At 42.5% G+C, this 20,996-nt stretch overlaps 1 protein-coding gene and 3 long non-coding RNA genes across 5 annotated transcripts; all 4 read right to left on the bottom strand.

The window, feature by feature from the left end:
- Positions 1-137: 137 nt before the first annotated feature.
- On the bottom strand, positions 138-2,794 carry LOC143513932 (uncharacterized). 2 transcript variants are annotated; one of them, XM_077004617.1, is made up of 3 exons: positions 1,538-2,794; positions 789-973; positions 138-570 (listed from the first exon to the last, which is right to left on the bottom strand). In XM_077004617.1, the coding sequence occupies exon 1, from the start codon at positions 2,698-2,700 to the stop codon at positions 1,885-1,887; it is 816 nt and encodes a 271-aa protein (XP_076860732.1). In that variant the 5' UTR covers positions 2,701-2,794; the 3' UTR covers positions 138-570; positions 789-973; positions 1,538-1,884. The 2 variants fall into 2 exon arrangements, with proteins under 2 accessions (XP_076860732.1, XP_076860733.1); XM_077004618.1 differs by having other exon boundaries at positions 789-939.
- A 3,652-nt stretch (positions 2,795-6,446) lies between these two features.
- On the bottom strand, positions 6,447-8,828 carry LOC143513931 (uncharacterized). The gene is made up of 3 exons (XR_013130738.1): positions 7,557-8,828; positions 6,794-6,978; positions 6,447-6,575 (listed from the first exon to the last, which is right to left on the bottom strand). It is a non-coding gene; the product is annotated as an uncharacterized LOC143513931 (long non-coding RNA).
- A 3,643-nt stretch (positions 8,829-12,471) lies between these two features.
- LOC143513930 (uncharacterized) lies at positions 12,472-14,854 on the bottom strand. The gene is made up of 3 exons (XR_013130737.1): positions 13,583-14,854; positions 12,819-13,003; positions 12,472-12,600 (listed from the first exon to the last, which is right to left on the bottom strand). It is a non-coding gene; the product is annotated as an uncharacterized LOC143513930 (long non-coding RNA).
- Positions 14,855-18,499: 3,645 nt separating this feature from the next.
- On the bottom strand, positions 18,500-20,996 carry LOC143513929 (uncharacterized). Its single transcript, XR_013130736.1, has 3 exons — positions 19,611-20,996; positions 18,847-19,031; positions 18,500-18,628 (listed from the first exon to the last, which is right to left on the bottom strand). It is a non-coding gene; the product is annotated as an uncharacterized LOC143513929 (long non-coding RNA).

Here is a 20,996-nt window from a genome sequence, read left to right as displayed (position 1 = left end):
ATTGTGCAGAAATCTGCTTTAAAAGGGTAGATTAAAACACATTACATTTACATACAGACATTATATGACATATTAAAATACATTGATAAATTATATATATCTTGTCTTTTTAATACACACTTATTTACAGCAATTAATTCATTAAATAAATCTCTAATAATCTCAAATATGAATATCATGTCAAGCAGTTTTTCTGTGTCCTTTCCTCCGTGTTTGTGTAGTGTCCACCATGGTTTGCTGTGCTGCGTGGGGATGCTCCAATCTATCAGAGAAAGGAGCAAAAATTTATGGTTTCCCCACTGATACTGGGAGGAGAAAAAAATGGTTGTCTCAACTAAGCTGGAGCAATCTTACCCTCACTAAAGATTACAACAGCAAATATATATGTGAGGTAATCATCAAACACTGCATTTGCACTTTTCACAATAAACACACTATTGGAAAGCTTAATGCCTGATTTATTAAAATACAGAATAGTGAACAAAAATCAAAGACTCCAGACAGACTCGGGTGCAGGGTGAGGATGCTATCTAGTTGCAGGCTCCATGGAATCCCCTATGGTTCTTTGGCCTAAAGAGAGAGAGGAGAAAAAGACAGGAGAAAATGATTATTATGAGTATTGATGCAATATGAATTTGAACTTGTTGCACATCCTTGGTTGTTTTTTTATACGTGTAATGAGTGTATACGTATCCAGTAAGTGTTCTCTAATACTGTGTATTCACCCACTATGGGATATGTATATGGGTAGACAAAACTGAGTTGTCATGTGTGAGGAGTAAACTCACATCACTCTGCAGGCACATTTTGAGGCAGACCAGTTCATCAGAACCAAACAGGGCAAGACCAGGCTGAGAGCAGATGCTGTTCCCACCATTTTTGTGCATCGCCCCGCACTCAGAAAGAGGAAGCCCCCTGCACTACGATGCACCACTGGACCTGTAAACACAGGGCCCATAGCTGCTGATCACAGCTATAGTGTTGACACGGGTTTAATAAGTATGAACTCCTAATAATTATATTATTTCTTTAAGTGATAGAATATTTAAAACTTAATCACACTAAATAGTATGTATTTTATATCCAGCAGTTTCAAAAACTGAGGAAATACATTAATAAAATTAAATAAAAATAAATAAAACGAAATAAAAAAGGAAAATAAAATAAATAAAAGGATAAATAAATGAAATAAAAGGAAATAAAACGTTAACTGGTACTACAAAATGGATATCCTCATTTCACTTCCTCGACCCAACACACTCAAATGTTATATTTAACCAATACTTAGCTACCCCGCAAAAACATCGCGTTTAGCTGAAATGGCATTAAGAGAGGAATTTACTAATAATAGGCTGTCAGTCGTTAATGTGAAATCTCGTTAACCGTATTCGCGTTGTCTTAGCATAGATTTAGTTCCCTAAATCTGCTTTTAGAGGTGGATAATTCAGTAAAAAGCTTTAATGCACATTTTAATGCAAATGTTAATTTGATTCTGATGTCCTTACAATACACAATCAGATTTTTTAAGCGTACTAACCTGTAAAAGTGTATCACAGATGGTCTACTGCTCCAGCTTGACTGCGCTGCTCGTATTTGCTGTAATCAAACGGGTCCGTTGGAGTGAACGGAGATGGAGACTCTCTCTCTATTTTTATATGGTTCTGGTTCAGAGGGACTAGGCAGGGGACGAGGTCTAGGAGGAGAGCAGAGGTCGGTACACGGGGAAGGCAGTAAGACGGAGAGACCGCTCGGTACGTGGCATGGCACCAATACTTCACAAGAAGAGTGAGGGGGAAGATTAAATAGTTGCGATGGGGAGCCGCGATGAGCGGCAGGTGAACCGCATCTACACGGAGATCATGTGCGGTTCCTCACACTTTCATTTCAGCGCTTGAACCATTTTCGCCATATACTCTTCTTTCTCGTCTCCTTCTCTTCGCCGGGGCAGGATGAGATTTCTGTTGTATTGGCGGAGCTTTTCTCTTGGTTCTGTTGGACGCTGCTCTCCTGGCTCCTGAAGAGCACATTGTTCTTTAAACTCTTCCACCATCGTCTCAGAGTTCTCTTCTCAGAGCCCTCAGGTTTTCCGTCTTTTCTCACAAACACTCTAGCCACCATGCGCTTCACCTTCGCCGATATCTTCCTCTCATCCTGCATCCTCTTAATTTCTTGATCTATTAGAAGAATACGTTCTACATTTAACTGCATCTTCTTCAAATCTTTCTGACATTTCGCCAGTGTTTTTCTCTCCGTCTCCCACTCTTGCTGCTTCTCCTTCATCTTTTGCCTAAGTTCTTCTATTTCGCTCAGTCTTGCCTTTTCATTTTCTTCGTAGAAGCGGATCTCCTGCCTAAGCTTGATGTTCTCCAGCTCCTCCCTCTCTTTTTCCTCAGCCATCCTTCTGATCTCCTTTATATAGTCCTCCTCCATTTGATTCATGTCCTTTACAATCACCCTCTTTTCATCCTCCAGTTCCTTGTGTCTGTTCTTCATTTCTTCTCTCTCTCTTGCCCACTCCTTTTTTATCTCTCTGTTTTTTATTTTCTCATCTGTGGCTTTCTTCATCATAGATATTATATTCTCAATTCTCACATTGAACAACTCCTCATGTTCACTTAGCGTCTGTGTGTCATCCTTTGTTTCTTCCTGCCCACTTCTCAGATTTTCACTTTCCATCTCAATCTGTATAATGCAGTCCATTTTCTTTCTTATTCCACTGTCCACTACTGTATTAATATGTTCAGCTGTGATTTCTCCTCTCTCTCTACAAATATCACACTGGTGTCGACTGCCTCGACGTACGGCCTTATATACGTTCGGTTATGTTGTGTTATGTCGTTACTATAGAAACGGAATTCTACTGATCAACGTCACGTATTGTGAACCTGAAGATTTGAACCTGGAGGAGGTGGCGAGTGTAAATTGTTGAGGGGGGGGGGACGTAAAATGGACACAAATTAAGTATTATATCGCGATCAATCGCCAGTGGTTGGCGCCAGAGCGAACCAGTAACTCATTGAATCATATATGTGGATCAGAGGTAAATAAACTGGATTTTTTTTTGGCGTGAGATATCGGAAGTGTGGCGTGAGAGCGTGTGAAAACGGTCAAATGCGTGTGTCTCACGCTCAATGCGTGAGAGTTGGCAACCCTGAAAAGATACTCTCTGCAACCATCTCCCGGCCAATATAACACACAAAAAAAGTGATTATTAGGACAGAGAGCACATAAATGTGACTTACAGTCAGTGGGAAACCTGCGTAATCACGTGCTGACCTTGGTAAGGGTCATATGCAGGTCATATTCACGCTTTGACCGTGAGACACACGCATTTTAGCAATTTCACACGCTCTCACGCCACACATGGAATTTATCACGCTTGAATATTATTATTATTATTATTAATGTATTTTTAAATAATCTAATCGCTGCACACCGCAGCATATTCAGCCAATCCATCGGTTGTATATTATAACAGGTTGAACCAATCAGAATATAGATCGCGCTGTCGCTTCGTAGACTTTAGCCAGCCCGCTCCCCAACCACACACACACACACACACACACACACACACACAGCCGCTACACTAACCATCTCGACATATTCCAATCCCCCCCGCCTGAAAAAAGCTCACGCCCACCAAACTTGAGAGATCTGGTCATATGAAATACATTTTAATGATTTTTAAAACGTATAATAACTTCAATTTTAAAACTATAGTTTTTTATTTCACATCAGAATATTTTGACGACACCCCCGATGAAGACAGACGGCACCCTGGTTGAGAAACGCTGATTTAGATTATTCAATTCACAACATCAAAGTAAAAAAACAACATACCGCGGTTATTAGTGGTGTCGCGAGACGGAACTCAGCGAGATTTCTCGTCGCGTTAAAAATCTGTCTCGCGAGATTTGTGATCCAGCAAGCAGCCAGAATGACATTGGAAAATACAGGTATTACTATGCATTACTACATATGCAAACATTGTATGAAAATAATGCCGTACACCGCGACTAATACGAGCAGGATGCAGAGACATTTACAGCAGCACCACAGCTCAGTACTCAAATCAACATATCTCACTTGAACAGTTAAATACAATTATGTGTTTACTCTTTTAATAAATTCAAACATGGCTAGACACACAGTGTGACTAAATAATTTCCTCACTATCGCAGTTTATAATGAACTTATTTTAGTATCGGAACAATATTAAGGGGGCGGCGTCCCAGCACCCCGTATTGACCAGCCGCCACTGTCAGTCAAGTTTGCTGGCCAATCAAGCACAGTGATCCTGTGGTTATTAAACCAGGTATTGGTACTCTTGGCAGTGAAGATGGGTGAAAAGTTGTGATGGAAAATGAAATTTCCATCTCCAAAAAGCTAGTCAGTAGAGGGGAGCATGAAGTGCCCTAAAATGTCCTGGTAGACGGCTGCGCTGTCTTTGGTCTTGATATAACACAGCAGATGACATGACTCCCCAAACATCACTGATTGTGGAAACTTCAAACTAGACCTCAAACAGCTTGGATTGGGTGTCTCTCCACTCTTCCTCAAGACTTGGACCTTGATTTCCAAATGAAATGCAAAATTTACTTTAATCTGAAAACAACACCTTGGACCACTGAACAACAGTGCAGTTCTTTTCCTCCGTGGCCCAGGGAAGATGCTTCTGTCTTTGTCTCTTGGTCATGAGTGGCTTGACACAAAAGCGACGGTTTTAGCCCACGTCCTGGATACGTCTGTGTGTGGTAACTCCAAGTCAACCACACTTCTGTGAAACCAACCTGTTCAGTTAGGAATCAATTTCACCTGCTGTTGTGCAAATGGAATAGATAATAGGTAGAAATGAGAGGCAATTAGCAAGACCCCCCTATAAAGGAGTGGTTCTGCAGGTAGGGACTACAGACCACATCTCAGTATCTATGCTTTCTGGCTGATGTTTTGGTCACTTTTGAATATTGGTGGTCCTTTCACACTCGTGGTAGCATGAGACAGACTCTACAACCCACACAAGTGGCTCAGGTAGTGCAGCTCATCCACGATGGCACATCAATGCGAGCTGTGGCAAGAAGGTTTGCTGTGTCTGTCAGCGTAGTGTCCAGAGGCTGGAGGCGCTACCAGGAGACAGTCCAGTACACCAGGAGACGTGGAGGAGGCCGTAGGAGGTCAACAACCCAGCAGCAGGACCGCTACCTCCGCCTTTGTGCAAGAAGGAACCGGAGGAGCAGTGCCAGAGCCCTGCAAAATGACCTCCAGCAGGCCACAAATGTGCATGTGTCTGGACAAACGGTTAGAAACCGACTCCATGAGGATGGTATGAGGGCCAGACGTCCACAGATGGGGGTTGTGCTCACAGCCCAACACCGTGCAGGACGCTTGGCATTTGCCAGAGAACACCAGGATTGGCAAATTCGCCACTGGCGCCTTGTGCTCTTCACAGATGAAAGCAGGTTCACACTGAGCAGGTGACGGACGTGACAGAGTCTGGAGACGCCGTGGAGAGCGATCTGCTGCCTGCAACATCCTTCAGCATGACCGGTTTGGCAGTGGGTCAGTAATGGTGTTGGGAGGCATTTCTTTGGAGGGCCACAAATCCCTCCATGTGCTCACCAGAGGTAGCCTGACTGCCATTAGGTACCGAGATGAGATCCTCAGACCCCTTGTGAGACCATATGCTGGTGCGGTTGGCCCTAGGTTCCTCCTAATGCAGGACAATGCTAGACCTCATGTGGCTGGAGTGTGTCAGCAGGTCCTGCAAGATGAAGGCATTGAAGCTATGGACTGGCCCGCCCGTCATACAGGCACGTGGAGGCCACACACAATACTGAGGCTCATTTTGACTTGTTTTAAGGACATTACATCAAAGTTGGATCAGCCTGTAGTGTGTTTTTCTACTTTAATTGTGTGTGTGTGTGGCTCCAAATCCAGGCCTCCATTGGTTAATAAATTTGATTTCCATTGATGATTTTTGTGTGATTTTGTTGTCAGCACATTCAACTTTGTACAGAACAAAGTATTCAATGAGAATATTTCATTCTTTCAAGTCTAGGATGTGTTATTTGAGTGTTCCCTTTATTTTTTTGAGCAGTGTATATATAGTCTTTTTAATACACACTTATTTACAGCAATTAATTCATTAAATAAATCTCTAATAATCTCAAATATGAATATCATGTCAAGCAGTTTTTCTGTGTCCTTTCCTCCGTGTTTGTGTAGTGTCCACCATGGTTTGCTGTGCTGCATGGGGATGCTCCAATCGATCAGAGAAAGGAGCAAAAATTTATGGTTTCCCCACTGTTACTGAGAGGAGAAAAAAAAGGTTGTCTCAACTAAGCTGGAGCAATCTTACCCTCACTAAATATTACAACAGCAAAAAATAAAATGTGTGAGGTAATCATCAAACACTGCATTTGCACTTTTCACAATAAACACACTATTGGAAAGCTTAATGCCTGATTTATTAAAATACAGAATAGTGAACAAAAATCAAAGACTCCAGACAGACTCGTGTGCAGGGTGAGGATGCTATCTAGTTGCAGGCTCCATTGAATCCCCTATGGTTCTTTGGCCTAAAGAGAGAGAGGAGAAAAAGACAGGAGAAAATGATTATTATGAGTATTGATGTGATATGAATTTGAACTTGTTGCACATCCTTGGTTGTTTTTTTATACGTGTAATGAGTGTATACGTATCCAGTAAGTGTTCTCTAATACTGTGTATTCACCCACTATCGGATATGTATATGGGTAGACGAAACTGAGTTGTCATGTGTGAGGAGTAAACTCACATCACTCTGCAGGCACATTTTGAGGCAGACCAGTTCATCAGAACCAAACAGGGCAAGACCAGGCTGAGAGCAGATGCTGTTCCCACCATATTTGTGCATCACCCCGCACTCAGAAAGAGGAAATCCCCTGCACTACGATGCACCACTGGACCTGTAAACACAGGGCCCATAGCTGCTGATCACAGCTATAGTGTTGACACGGGTTTAATAAGTATGAACTCCTAATAATTATATTATTTCTTTAAGTGATAGAATATTTAAAACTTAATCACACTAAATAGTATGTATTTTATATCCAGCAGCTTCAAAAACTGAGGAAATACATTAATAAAATTAAATAAAAATAAATAAAACGAAATAAAAAAGGAAAATAAAATAAATAAAAGGATAAAAAAATAAAATAAAAGGAAATAAAACGTTAGCTGGTACTCCAAAATGGATATCCTCATTTCACCTCCTCGACCCAACACACTCTACAATCACACTCAAATGTTATATTTAACCAATACTTAGCTACCCCGCAAAAACATCGCGTTTAGCTGAAATGGCATTAAGAGAGGAATTTACTATTAATAGGCTGTCAGTCGTTAATGTGAAATCTCGTTAACCGTATTCGCGTTGTCTTAGCATAGATTTAGTTCCCTAAATCTGCTTATTTAGAGGTGGATAATTCACTGAAATGCTTTAATGCACATTTTAATGCACATGTTAATTTGATTCCGATGTCCTTACAATACACAATCAGATTTTTAAGCGTACTAACCTGTAAAAGTGTATCACAGATGGTCCACTGCTCCAGCTTGACTGCGCTGCTCGTATTTGCTGTAATCAAACGGGTCCGTTGGAGTGAACGGAGATGGAGACTCTCTCTCTATTTATATGGTTCTGGTTCAGAGGGACTAGGCAGGGGACGAGGTCTAGGAGGAGAGCAGAGGTCGGTACACGGGGAAGGCAGTAAGACGGAGAGACCGCTCGGTACGTGGCATGGCACCAATACTTCACAAGAAGAGTGAGGGGGAAGATTAAATAGTTGCGATGGGGAGCCGCGATGAGCGGCAGGTGAACCGCATCTACACGGAGATCGTGTGCGGTTCCTCACACTTTCATTTCAGCGCTTGAACCATTTTCGCCATATACTCTTCTTTCTCGTCTCCTTCCCTTCGCCGGGGCAGGATGAGATTTCTGTTGTATTGGCGGAGCTTTTCTCTTGGTTCTGTTGGACGCTGCTCTCCTGGCTCCTGAAGAGCACATTGTTCTTTAAACTCTTCCACCATCGTCTCAGAGTTCTCTTCTCAGAGCCCTCAGGTTTTCCGTCTTTTCTCACAAACACTCTAGCCACCATTTGCTTCACCTTTGCCGATATCTTCCTCTCATCCTCCATCCTCTTAATTTCTTGATCTATTAGAAGAAGACGTTCTACATTTAACTGCATCTTCTTCAAATCTTTCTGACATTTCGCCAGTGTTTTTCTCTCCATCTCCCACTCTTGCTGCTTCTCCTTCATCTTTTGCCTAAGTTCTTCTATTTCGCTCAGTCTTGCCTTTTCATTTTCTTCGTAGAAGCGGATCTCCTGCCTAAGCTTGATGTTCTCCAGCTCCTCCCTCTCTTTTTCCTCAGCCATCCTTCTGATCTCCTTTATATAGTCCTCCTCCATTTGATTCATGTCCTTTACAATCACCCTCTTTTCATCCTCCAGTTCCTTGTGTCTGTTCTTCATTTCTTCTCTCTCTCTTGCCCACTCCTTTTCTATCTCTCTGTTTTTTATTTTCTCTGTATTTTTTTCATCTGTGGCTTTCTTCATCATATTCTCAATTCTCACATTGAACAACTCCTCATGTTCACTTAGCGTCTGTGTGTCATCCTTTGTTTCTTCCTGTCCACTTCTCAGATTTTCACTTTCCATCTCAATCTGTATAATGCAGTCCATTTTCTTTCTTATTCCACTGTCCACTACTGTATTAATATGTTCAGCTGTGATTTCTCCTCTCTCTCTACAAATATCACACTGGTGTCGACTGCCTTGACGTACGGCCTTATATACGTTCGGTTATGTTGTGTTATGTCGTTACTATAGAAACGGGATTCTACTGATCAACGTCACGTATTGTGAACCTGAAGATTTGAACCTGGAGGAGGTGGCGAGTGTAAATTGTTGAGGGGGGGGGGAACGTAAAATGGACACAAATTAAGTATTATATCGCGATCAATCGCCAGTGGTTGGCGCCAGAGCGAACCAGTAACTCATTGAATCATATATGTGGATCAGAGGTAAATAAACTGGATTTTTTTTTGGCGTGAGATATCGGAAGTGTGGCGTGAGAGCGTGTGAAAACGGTCAAATGCGTGTGTCTCACGCTCAATGCGTGAGAGTTGGCAACCCTGAAAAGATACTCTCTGCAACCATCTCCCGGCCAATATAACACACAAAAAAAGTGATTATTAGGACAGAGAGCACATAAATGTGACTTACAGTCAGTGGGAAACCTGCGTAATCACGTGCTGACCTTGGTAAGGGTCATATGCAGGTCATATTCACGCTTTGACCGTGAGACACACGCATTTTAGCAATTTCACACGCTCTCACGCCACACATGGAATTTATCACGCTTGAATATTATTATTATTATTATTAATGTATTTTTAAATAATCTAATCGCTGCACACCGCAGCATATTCAGCCAATCCATCGGTTGTATATTATAACAGGTTGAACCAATCAGAATATAGATCGCGCTGTCGCTTCGTAGACTTTAGCCAGCCCGCTCCCCAACCACACACACACACACACACACACACACACACACACACAGCCGCTACACTAACCATCTCGACATATTCCAATCCCCCCCGCCTGAAAAAAGCTCACGCCCACCAAACTTGAGAGATCTGGTCATATGAAATACATTTTAATGATTTTTAAAACGTATAATAACTTCAATTTTAAAACTATAGTTTTTTATTTCACATCAGAATATTTTGACGACACCCCCGATGAAGACAGACGGCACCCTGGTTGAGAAACGCTGATTTAGATTATTCAATTCACAACATCAAAGTAAAAAAACAACATACCGCGGTTATTAGTGGTGTCGCGAGACGGAACTCAGCGAGATTTCTCGTCGCGTTAAAAATCTGTCTCGCGAGATTTGTGATCCAGCAAGCAGCCAGAATGACATTGGAAAATACAGGTATTACTATGCATTACTACATATGCAAACATTGTATGAAAATAATGCCGTACACCGCGACTAATACGAGCAGGATGCAGAGACATTTACAGCAGCACCACAGCTCAGTACTCAAATCAACATATCTCACTTGAACAGTTAAATACAATTATGTGTTTACTCTTTTAATAAATTCAAACATGGCTAGACACACAGTGTGACTAAATAATTTCCTCACTATCGCAGTTTATAATGAACTTATTTTAGTATCGGAACAATATTAAGGGGGCGGCGTCCCAGCACCCCGTATTGACCAGCCGCCACTGTCAGTCAAGTTTGCTGGCCAATCAAGCACAGTGATCCTGTGGTTATTAAACCAGGTATTGGTACTCTTGGCAGTGAAGATGGGTGAAAAGTTGTGATGGAAAATGAAATTTCCATCTCCAAAAAGCTAGTCAGTAGAGGGGAGCATGAAGTGCCCTAAAATGTCCTGGTAGACGGCTGCGCTGTCTTTGGTCTTGATATAACACAGCAGATGACATGACTCCCCAAACATCACTGATTGTGGAAACTTCAAACTAGACCTCAAACAGCTTGGATTGGGTGTCTCTCCACTCTTCCTCAAGACTTGGACCTTGATTTCCAAATGAAATGCAAAATTTACTTTAATCTGAAAACAACACCTTGGACCACTGAACAACAGTGCAGTTCTTTTCCTCCGTGGCCCAGGGAAGATGCTTCTGTCTTTGTCTCTTGGTCATGAGTGGCTTGACACAAAAGCGACGGTTTTAGCCCACGTCCTGGATACGTCTGTGTGTGGTAACTCCAAGTCAACCACACTTCTGTGAAACCAACCTGTTCAGTTAGGAATCAATTTCACCTGCTGTTGTGCAAATGGAATAGATAATAGGTAGAAATGAGAGGCAATTAGCAAGACCCCCCTATAAAGGAGTGGTTCTGCAGGTAGGGACTACAGACCACATCTCAGTATCTATGCTTTCTGGCTGATGTTTTGGTCACTTTTGAATATTGGTGGTCCTTTCACACTCGTGGTAGCATGAGACAGACTCTACAACCCACACAAGTGGCTCAGGTAGTGCAGCTCATCCACGATGGCACATCAATGCGAGCTGTGGCAAGAAGGTTTGCTGTGTCTGTCAGCGTAGTGTCCAGAGGCTGGAGGCGCTACCAGGAGACAGTCCAGTACACCAGGAGACGTGGAGGAGGCCGTAGGAGGTCAACAACCCAGCAGCAGGACCGCTACCTCCGCCTTTGTGCAAGAAGGAACCGGAGGAGCAGTGCCAGAGCCCTGCAAAATGACCTCCAGCAGGCCACAAATGTGCATGTGTCTGGACAAACGGTTAGAAACCGACTCCATGAGGATGGTATGAGGGCCAGACGTCCACAGATGGGGGTTGTGCTCACAGCCCAACACCGTGCAGGACGCTTGGCATTTGCCAGAGAACACCAGGATTGGCAAATTCGCCACTGGCGCCTTGTGCTCTTCACAGATGAAAGCAGGTTCACACTGAGCAGGTGACGGACGTGACAGAGTCTGGAGACGCCGTGGAGAGCGATCTGCTGCCTGCAACATCCTTCAGCATGACCGGTTTGGCAGTGGGTCAGTAATGGTGTTGGGAGGCATTTCTTTGGAGGGCCACAAATCCCTCCATGTGCTCACCAGAGGTAGCCTGACTGCCATTAGGTACCGAGATGAGATCCTCAGACCCCTTGTGAGACCATATGCTGGTGCGGTTGGCCCTAGGTTCCTCCTAATGCAGGACAATGCTAGACCTCATGTGGCTGGAGTGTGTCAGCAGGTCCTGCAAGATGAAGGCATTGAAGCTATGGACTGGCCCGCCCGTCATACAGGCACGTGGAGGCCACACACAATACTGAGGCTCATTTTGACTTGTTTTAAGGACATTACATCAAAGTTGGATCAGCCTGTAGTGTGTTTTTCTACTTTAATTGTGTGTGTGTGTGGCTCCAAATCCAGGCCTCCATTGGTTAATAAATTTGATTTCCATTGATGATTTTTGTGTGATTTTGTTGTCAGCACATTCAACTTTGTACAGAACAAAGTATTCAATGAGAATATTTCATTCTTTCAAGTCTAGGATGTGTTATTTGAGTGTTCCCTTTATTTTTTTGAGCAGTGTATATATAGTCTTTTTAATACACACTTATTTACAGCAATTAATTCATTAAATAAATCTCTAATAATCTCAAATATGAATATCATGTCAAGCAGTTTTTCTGTGTCCTTTCCTCCGTGTTTGTGTAGTGTCCACCATGGTTTGCTGTGCTGCATGGGGATGCTCCAATCGATCAGAGAAAGGAGCAAAAATTTATGGTTTCCCCACTGTTACTGAGAGGAGAAAAAAAAGGTTGTCTCAACTAAGCTGGAGCAATCTTACCCTCACTAAATATTACAACAGCAAAAAATAAAATGTGTGAGGTAATCATCAAACACTGCATTTGCACTTTTCACAATAAACACACTATTGGAAAGCTTAATGCCTGATTTATTAAAATACAGAATAGTGAACAAAAATCAAAGACTCCAGACAGACTCGTGTGCAGGGTGAGGATGCTATCTAGTTGCAGGCTCCATTGAATCCCCTATGGTTCTTTGGCCTAAAGAGAGAGAGGAGAAAAAGACAGGAGAAAATGATTATTATGAGTATTGATGTGATATGAATTTGAACTTGTTGCACATCCTTGGTTGTTTTTTTATACGTGTAATGAGTGTATACGTATCCAGTAAGTGTTCTCTAATACTGTGTATTCACCCACTATCGGATATGTATATGGGTAGACGAAACTGAGTTGTCATGTGTGAGGAGTAAACTCACATCACTCTGCAGGCACATTTTGAGGCAGACCAGTTCATCAGAACCAAACAGGGCAAGACCAGGCTGAGAGCAGATGCTGTTCCCACCATATTTGTGCATCACCCCGCACTCAGAAAGAGGAAATCCCCTGCACTACGATGCACCACTGGACCTGTAAACACAGGGCCCATAGCTGCTGATCACAGCTATAGTGTTGACACGGGTTTAATAAGTATGAACTCCTAATAATTATATTATTTCTTTAAGTGATAGAATATTTAAAACTTAATCACACTAAATAGTATGTATTTTATATCCAGCAGCTTCAAAAACTGAGGAAATACATTAATAAAATTAAATAAAAATAAATAAAACGAAATAAAAAAGGAAAATAAAATAAATAAAAGGATAAAAAAATAAAATAAAAGGAAATAAAACGTTAGCTGGTACTCCAAAATGGATATCCTCATTTCACCTCCTCGACCCAACACACTCTACAATCACACTCAAAAGTTATATTTAACCAATACTTAGCTACCCCGCAAAAACATCGCGTTTAGCTGAAATGGCATTAAGAGAGGAATTTACTATTAATAGGCTGTCAGTCGTTAATGTGAAATCTCGTTAACCGTATTCGCGTTGTCTTAGCATAGATTTAGTTCCCTAAATCTGCTTATTTAGAGGTGGATAATTCACTGAAATGCTTTAATGCACATTTTAATGCACATGTTAATTTGATTCCGATGTCCTTACAATACACAATCAGATTTTTTAAGCGTACTAACCTGTAAAAGTGTATCACAGATGGTCCACTGCTCCAGCTTGACTGCGCTGCTCGTATTTGCTGTAATCAAACGGGTCCGTTGGAGTGAACGGAGATGGAGACTCTCTCTCTATTTATATGGTTCTGGTTCAGAGGGACTAGGCAGGGGACGAGGTCTAGGAGGAGAGCAGAGGTCGGTACACGGGGAAGGCAGTAAGACGGAGAGACCGCTCGGTACGTGGCATGGCACCAATACTTCACAAGAAGAGTGAGGGGGAAGATTAAATAGTTGCGATGGGGAGCCGCGATGAGCGGCAGGTGAACCGCATCTACACGGAGATCGTGTGCGGTTCCTCACACTTTCATTTCAGCGCTTGAACCATTTTCGCCATATACTCTTCTTTCTCGTCTCCTTCCCTTCGCCGGGGCAGGATGAGATTTCTGTTGTATTGGCGGAGCTTTTCTCTTGGTTCTGTTGGACGCTGCTCTCCTGGCTCCTGAAGAGCACATTGTTCTTTAAACTCTTCCACCATCGTCTCAGAGTTCTCTTCTCAGAGCCCTCAGGTTTTCCGTCTTTTCTCACAAACACTCTAGCCACCATTTGCTTCACCTTTGCCGATATCTTCCTCTCATCCTCCATCCTCTTAATTTCTTGATCTATTAGAAGAAGACGTTCTACATTTAACTGCATCTTCTTCAAATCTTTCTGACATTTCGCCAGTGTTTTTCTCTCCATCTCCCACTCTTGCTGCTTCTCCTTCATCTTTTGCCTAAGTTCTTCTATTTCGCTCAGTCTTGCCTTTTCATTTTCTTCGTAGAAGCGGATCTCCTGCCTAAGCTTGATGTTCTCCAGCTCCTCCCTCTCTTTTTCCTCAGCCATCCTTCTGATCTCCTTTATATAGTCCTCCTCCATTTGATTCATGTCCTTTACAATCACCCTCTTTTCATCCTCCAGTTCCTTGTGTCTGTTCTTCATTTCTTCTCTCTCTCTTGCCCACTCCTTTTCTATCTCTCTGTTTTTTATTTTCTCTGTATTTTTTTCATCTGTGGCTTTCTTCATCATATTCTCAATTCTCACATTGAACAACTCCTCATGTTCACTTAGCGTCTGTGTGTCATCCTTTGTTTCTTCCTGTCCACTTCTCAGATTTTCACTTTCCATCTCAATCTGTATAATGCAGTCCATTTTCTTTCTTATTCCACTGTCCACTACTGTATTAATATGTTCAGCTGTGATTTCTCCTCTCTCTCTACAAATATCACACTGGTGTCGACTGCCTTGACGTACGGCCTTATATACGTTCGGTTATGTTGTGTTATGTCGTTACTATAGAAACGGGATTCTACTGATCAACGTCACGTATTGTGAACCTGAAGATTTGAACCTGGAGGAGGTGGCGAGTGTAAATTGTTGAGGGGGGGGGGAACGTAAAATGGACACAAATTAAGTATTATATCGCGATCAATCGCCAGTGGTTGGCGCCAGAGCGAACCAGTAACTCATTGAATCATATATGTGGATCAGAGGTAAATAAACTGGATTTTTTTTTGGCGTGAGATATCGGAAGTGTGGCGTGAGAGCGTGTGAAAACGGTCAAATGCGTGTGTCTCACGCTCAATGCGTGAGAGTTGGCAACCCTGAAAAGATACTCTCTGCAACCATCTCCCGGCCAATATAACACACAAAAAAAGTGATTATTAGGACAGAGAGCACATAAATGTGACTTACAGTCAGTGGGAAACCTGCGTAATCACGTGCTGACCTTGGTAAGGGTCATATGCAGGTCATATTCACGCTTTGACCGTGAGACACACGCATTTTAGCAATTTCACACGCTCTCACGCCACACATGGAATTTATCACGCTTGAATATTATTATTATTATTATTAATGTATTTTTAAATAATCTAATCGCTGCACACCGCAGCATATTCAGCCAATCCATCGGTTGTATATTATAACAGGTTGAACCAATCAGAATATAGATCGCGCTGTCGCTTCGTAGACTTTAGCCAGCCCGCTCCCCAACCACACACACACACACACACACACACACACACACACACACAGCCGCTACACTAACCATCTCGACATATTCCAATCCCCCCCGCCTGAAAAAAGCTCACGCCCACCAAACTTGAGAGATCTGGTCATATGAAATACATTTTAATGATTTTTAAAACGTATAATAACTTCAATTTTAAAACTATAGTTTTTTATTTCACATCAGAATATTTTGACGACACCCCCGATGAAGACAGACGGCACCCTGGTTGAGAAACGCTGATTTAGATTATTCAATTCACAACATCAAAGTAAAAAAACAACATACCGCGGTTATTAGTGGTGTCGCGAGACGGAACTCAGCGAGATTTCTCGTCGCGTTAAAAATCTGTCTCGCGAGATTTGTGATCCAGCAAGCAGCCAGAATGACATTGGAAAATACAGGTATTACTATGCATTACTACATATGCAAACATTGTATGAAAATAATGCCGTACACCGCGACTAATACGAGCAGGATGCAGAGACATTTACAGCAGCACCACAGCTCAGTACTCAAATCAACATATCTCACTTGAACAGTTAAATACAATTATGTGTTTACTCTTTTAATAAATTCAAACATGGCTAGACACACAGTGTGACTAAATAATTTCCTCACTATCGCAGTTTATAATGAACTTATTTTAGTATCGGAACAATATTAAGGGGGCGGCGTCCCAGCACCCCGTATTGACCAGCCGCCACTGTCAGTCAAGTTTGCTGGCCAATCAAGCACAGTGATCCTGTGGTTATTAAACCAGGTATTGGTACTCTTGGCAGTGAAGATGGGTGAAAAGTTGTGATGGAAAATGAAATTTCCATCTCCAAAAAGCTAGTCAGTAGAGGGGAGCATGAAGTGCCCTAAAATGTCCTGGTAGACGGCTGCGCTGTCTTTGGTCTTGATATAACACAGCAGATGACATGACTCCCCAAACATCACTGATTGTGGAAACTTCAAACTAGACCTCAAACAGCTTGGATTGGGTGTCTCTCCACTCTTCCTCAAGACTTGGACCTTGATTTCCAAATGAAATGCAAAATTTACTTTAATCTGAAAACAACACCTTGGACCACTGAACAACAGTGCAGTTCTTTTCCTCCGTGGCCCAGGGAAGATGCTTCTGTCTTTGTCTCTTGGTCATGAGTGGCTTGACACAAAAGCGACGGTTTTAGCCCACGTCCTGGATACGTCTGTGTGTGGTAACTCCAAGTCAACCACACTTCTGTGAAACCAACCTGTTCAGTTAGGAATCAATTTCACCTGCTGTTGTGCAAATGGAATAGATAATAGGTAGAAATGAGAGGCAATTAGCAAGACCCCCCTATAAAGGAGTGGTTCTGCAGGTAGGGACTACAGACCACATCTCAGTATCTATGCTTTCTGGCTGATGTTTTGGTCACTTTTGAATATTGGTGGTCCTTTCACACTCGTGGTAGCATGAGACAGACTCTACAACCCACACAAGTGGCTCAGGTAGTGCAGCTCATCCACGATGGCACATCAATGCGAGCTGTGGCAAGAAGGTTTGCTGTGTCTGTCAGCGTAGTGTCCAGAGGCTGGAGGCGCTACCAGGAGACAGTCCAGTACACCAGGAGACGTGGAGGAGGCCGTAGGAGGTCAACAACCCAGCAGCAGGACCGCTACCTCCGCCTTTGTGCAAGAAGGAACCGGAGGAGCAGTGCCAGAGCCCTGCAAAATGACCTCCAGCAGGCCACAAATGTGCATGTGTCTGGACAAACGGTTAGAAACCGACTCCATGAGGATGGTATGAGGGCCAGACGTCCACAGATGGGGGTTGTGCTCACAGCCCAACACCGTGCAGGACGCTTGGCATTTGCCAGAGAACACCAGGATTGGCAAATTCGCCACTGGCGCCTTGTGCTCTTCACAGATGAAAGCAGGTTCACACTGAGCAGGTGACGGACGTGACAGAGTCTGGAGACGCCGTGGAGAGCGATCTGCTGCCTGCAACATCCTTCAGCATGACCGGTTTGGCAGTGGGTCAGTAATGGTGTTGGGAGGCATTTCTTTGGAGGGCCACAAATCCCTCCATGTGCTCACCAGAGGTAGCCTGACTGCCATTAGGTACCGAGATGAGATCCTCAGACCCCTTGTGAGACCATATGCTGGTGCGGTTGGCCCTAGGTTCCTCCTAATGCAGGACAATGCTAGACCTCATGTGGCTGGAGTGTGTCAGCAGGTCCTGCAAGATGAAGGCATTGAAGCTATGGACTGGCCCGCCCGTCATACAGGCACGTGGAGGCCACACACAATACTGAGGCTCATTTTGACTTGTTTTAAGGACATTACATCAAAGTTGGATCAGCCTGTAGTGTGTTTTTCTACTTTAATTGTGTGTGTGTGTGGCTCCAAATCCAGGCCTCCATTGGTTAATAAATTTGATTTCCATTGATGATTTTTGTGTGATTTTGTTGTCAGCACATTCAACTTTGTACAGAACAAAGTATTCAATGAGAATATTTCATTCTTTCAAGTCTAGGATGTGTTATTTGAGTGTTCCCTTTATTTTTTTGAGCAGTGTATATATAGTCTTTTTAATACACACTTATTTACAGCAATTAATTCATTAAATAAATCTCTAATAATCTCAAATATGAATATCATGTCAAGCAGTTTTTCTGTGTCCTTTCCTCCGTGTTTGTGTAGTGTCCACCATGGTTTGCTGTGCTGCATGGGGATGCTCCAATCGATCAGAGAAAGGAGCAAAAATTTATGGTTTCCCCACTGTTACTGAGAGGAGAAAAAAAAGGTTGTCTCAACTAAGCTGGAGCAATCTTACCCTCACTAAATATTACAACAGCAAAAAATAAAATGTGTGAGGTAATCATCAAACACTGCATTTGCACTTTTCACAATAAACACACTATTGGAAAGCTTAATGCCTGATTTATTAAAATACAGAATAGTGAACAAAAATCAAAGACTCCAGACAGACTCGTGTGCAGGGTGAGGATGCTATCTAGTTGCAGGCTCCATTGAATCCCCTATGGTTCTTTGGCCTAAAGAGAGAGAGGAGAAAAAGACAGGAGAAAATGATTATTATGAGTATTGATGTGATATGAATTTGAACTTGTTGCACATCCTTGGTTGTTTTTTTATACGTGTAATGAGTGTATACGTATCCAGTAAGTGTTCTCTAATACTGTGTATTCACCCACTATCGGATATGTATATGGGTAGACGAAACTGAGTTGTCATGTGTGAGGAGTAAACTCACATCACTCTGCAGGCACATTTTGAGGCAGACCAGTTCATCAGAACCAAACAGGGCAAGACCAGGCTGAGAGCAGATGCTGTTCCCACCATATTTGTGCATCACCCCGCACTCAGAAAGAGGAAATCCCCTGCACTACGATGCACCACTGGACCTGTAAACACAGGGCCCATAGCTGCTGATCACAGCTATAGTGTTGACACGGGTTTAATAAGTATGAACTCCTAATAATTATATTATTTCTTTAAGTGATAGAATATTTAAAACTTAATCACACTAAATAGTATGTATTTTATATCCAGCAGCTTCAAAAACTGAGGAAATACATTAATAAAATTAAATAAAAATAAATAAAACGAAATAAAAAAGGAAAATAAAATAAATAAAAGGATAAAAAAATAAAATAAAAGGAAATAAAACGTTAGCTGGTACTCCAAAATGGATATCCTCATTTCACCTCCTCGACCCAACACACTCTACAATCACACTCAAAAGTTATATTTAACCAATACTTAGCTACCCCGCAAAAACATCGCGTTTAGCTGAAATGGCATTAAGAGAGGAATTTACTATTAATAGGCTGTCAGTCGTTAATGTGAAATCTCGTTAACCGTATTCGCGTTGTCTTAGCATAGATTTAGTTCCCTAAATCTGCTTATTTAGAGGTGGATAATTCACTGAAATGCTTTAATGCACATTTTAATGCACATGTTAATTTGATTCCGATGTCCTTACAATACACAATCAGATTTTTTAAGCGTACTAACCTGTAAAAGTGTATCACAGATGGTCCACTGCTCCAGCTTGACTGCGCTGCTCGTATTTGCTGTAATCAAACGGGTCCGTTGGAGTGAACGGAGATGGAGACTCTCTCTCTATTTATATGGTTCTGGTTCAGAGGGACTAGGCAGGGGACGAGGTCTAGGAGGAGAGCAGAGGTCGGTACACGGGGAAGGCAGTAAGACGGAGAGACCGCTCGGTACGTGGCATGGCACCAATACTTCACAAGAAGAGTGAGGGGGAAGATTAAATAGTTGCGATGGGGAGCCGCGATGAGCGGCAGGTGAACCGCATCTACACGGAGATCGTGTGCGGTTCCTCACACTTTCATTTCAGCGCTTGAACCATTTTCGCCATATACTCTTCTTTCTCGTCTCCTTCCCTTCGCCGGGGCAGGATGAGATTTCTGTTGTATTGGCGGAGCTTTTCTCTTGGTTCTGTTGGACGCTGCTCTCCTGGCTCCTGAAGAGCACATTGTTCTTTAAACTCTTCCACCATCGTCTCAGAGTTCTCTTCTCAGAGCCCTCAGGTTTTCCGTCTTTTCTCACAAACACTCTAGCCACCATTTGCTTCACCTTTGCCGATATCTTCCTCTCATCCTCCATCCTCTTAATTTCTTGATCTATTAGAAGAAGACGTTCTACATTTAACTGCATCTTCTTCAAATCTTTCTGACATTTCGCCAGTGTTTTTCTCTCCGTCTCCCACTCTTGCTGCTTCTCCTTCATCTTTTGCCTAAGTTCTTCTATTTCGCTCAGTCTTGCCTTTTCATTTTCTTCGTAGAAGCGGATCTCCTGCCTAAGCTTGATGTTCTCCAGCTCCTCCCTCTCTTTTTCCTCAGCCATCCTTCTGATCTCCTTTATATAGTCCTCCTCCATTTGATTCATGTCCTTTACAATCACCCTCTTTTCATCCTCCAGTTCCTTGTGTCTGTTCTTCATTTCTTCTCTCTCTCTTGCCCACTCCTTTTCTATCTCTCTGTTTTTTATTTTCTCTGTATTTTTTTCATCTGTGGCTTTCTTCATCATATTCTCAATTCTCACATTGAACAACTCCTCATGTTCACTTAGCGTCTGTGTGTCATCCTTTGTTTCTTCCTGTCCACTTCTCAGATTTTCACTTTCCATCTCAATCTGTATAATGCAGTCCATTTTCTTTCTTATTCCACTGTCCACTACTGTATTAATATGTTCAGCTGTGATTTCTCCTCTCTCTCTACAAATATCACACTGGTGTCGACTGCCTTGACGTACGGCCTTATATACGTTCGGTTATGTTGTGTTATGTCGTTACTATAGAAACGGGATTCTACTGATCAACGTCACGTATTGTGAACCTGAAGATTTGAACCTGGAGGAGGTGGCGAGTGTAAA

Source organism: Brachyhypopomus gauderio, chromosome 5 (assembly GCF_052324685.1).
Source record: "Brachyhypopomus gauderio isolate BG-103 chromosome 5, BGAUD_0.2, whole genome shotgun sequence".
Lineage (NCBI taxonomy): Eukaryota > Metazoa > Chordata > Actinopteri > Gymnotiformes > Hypopomidae > Brachyhypopomus > Brachyhypopomus gauderio.
This window is presented reverse-complemented; position numbering and strand designations above follow the sequence as displayed.

What these genes read in the sequence shown, in the direction of transcription:
- LOC143513932 (XM_077004617.1), bottom strand. Translation starts at nt 2,700, where the DNA reads ATGGACTGCATTATACAGATTGAGATGGAAAGTGAAAATCTGAGAAGT.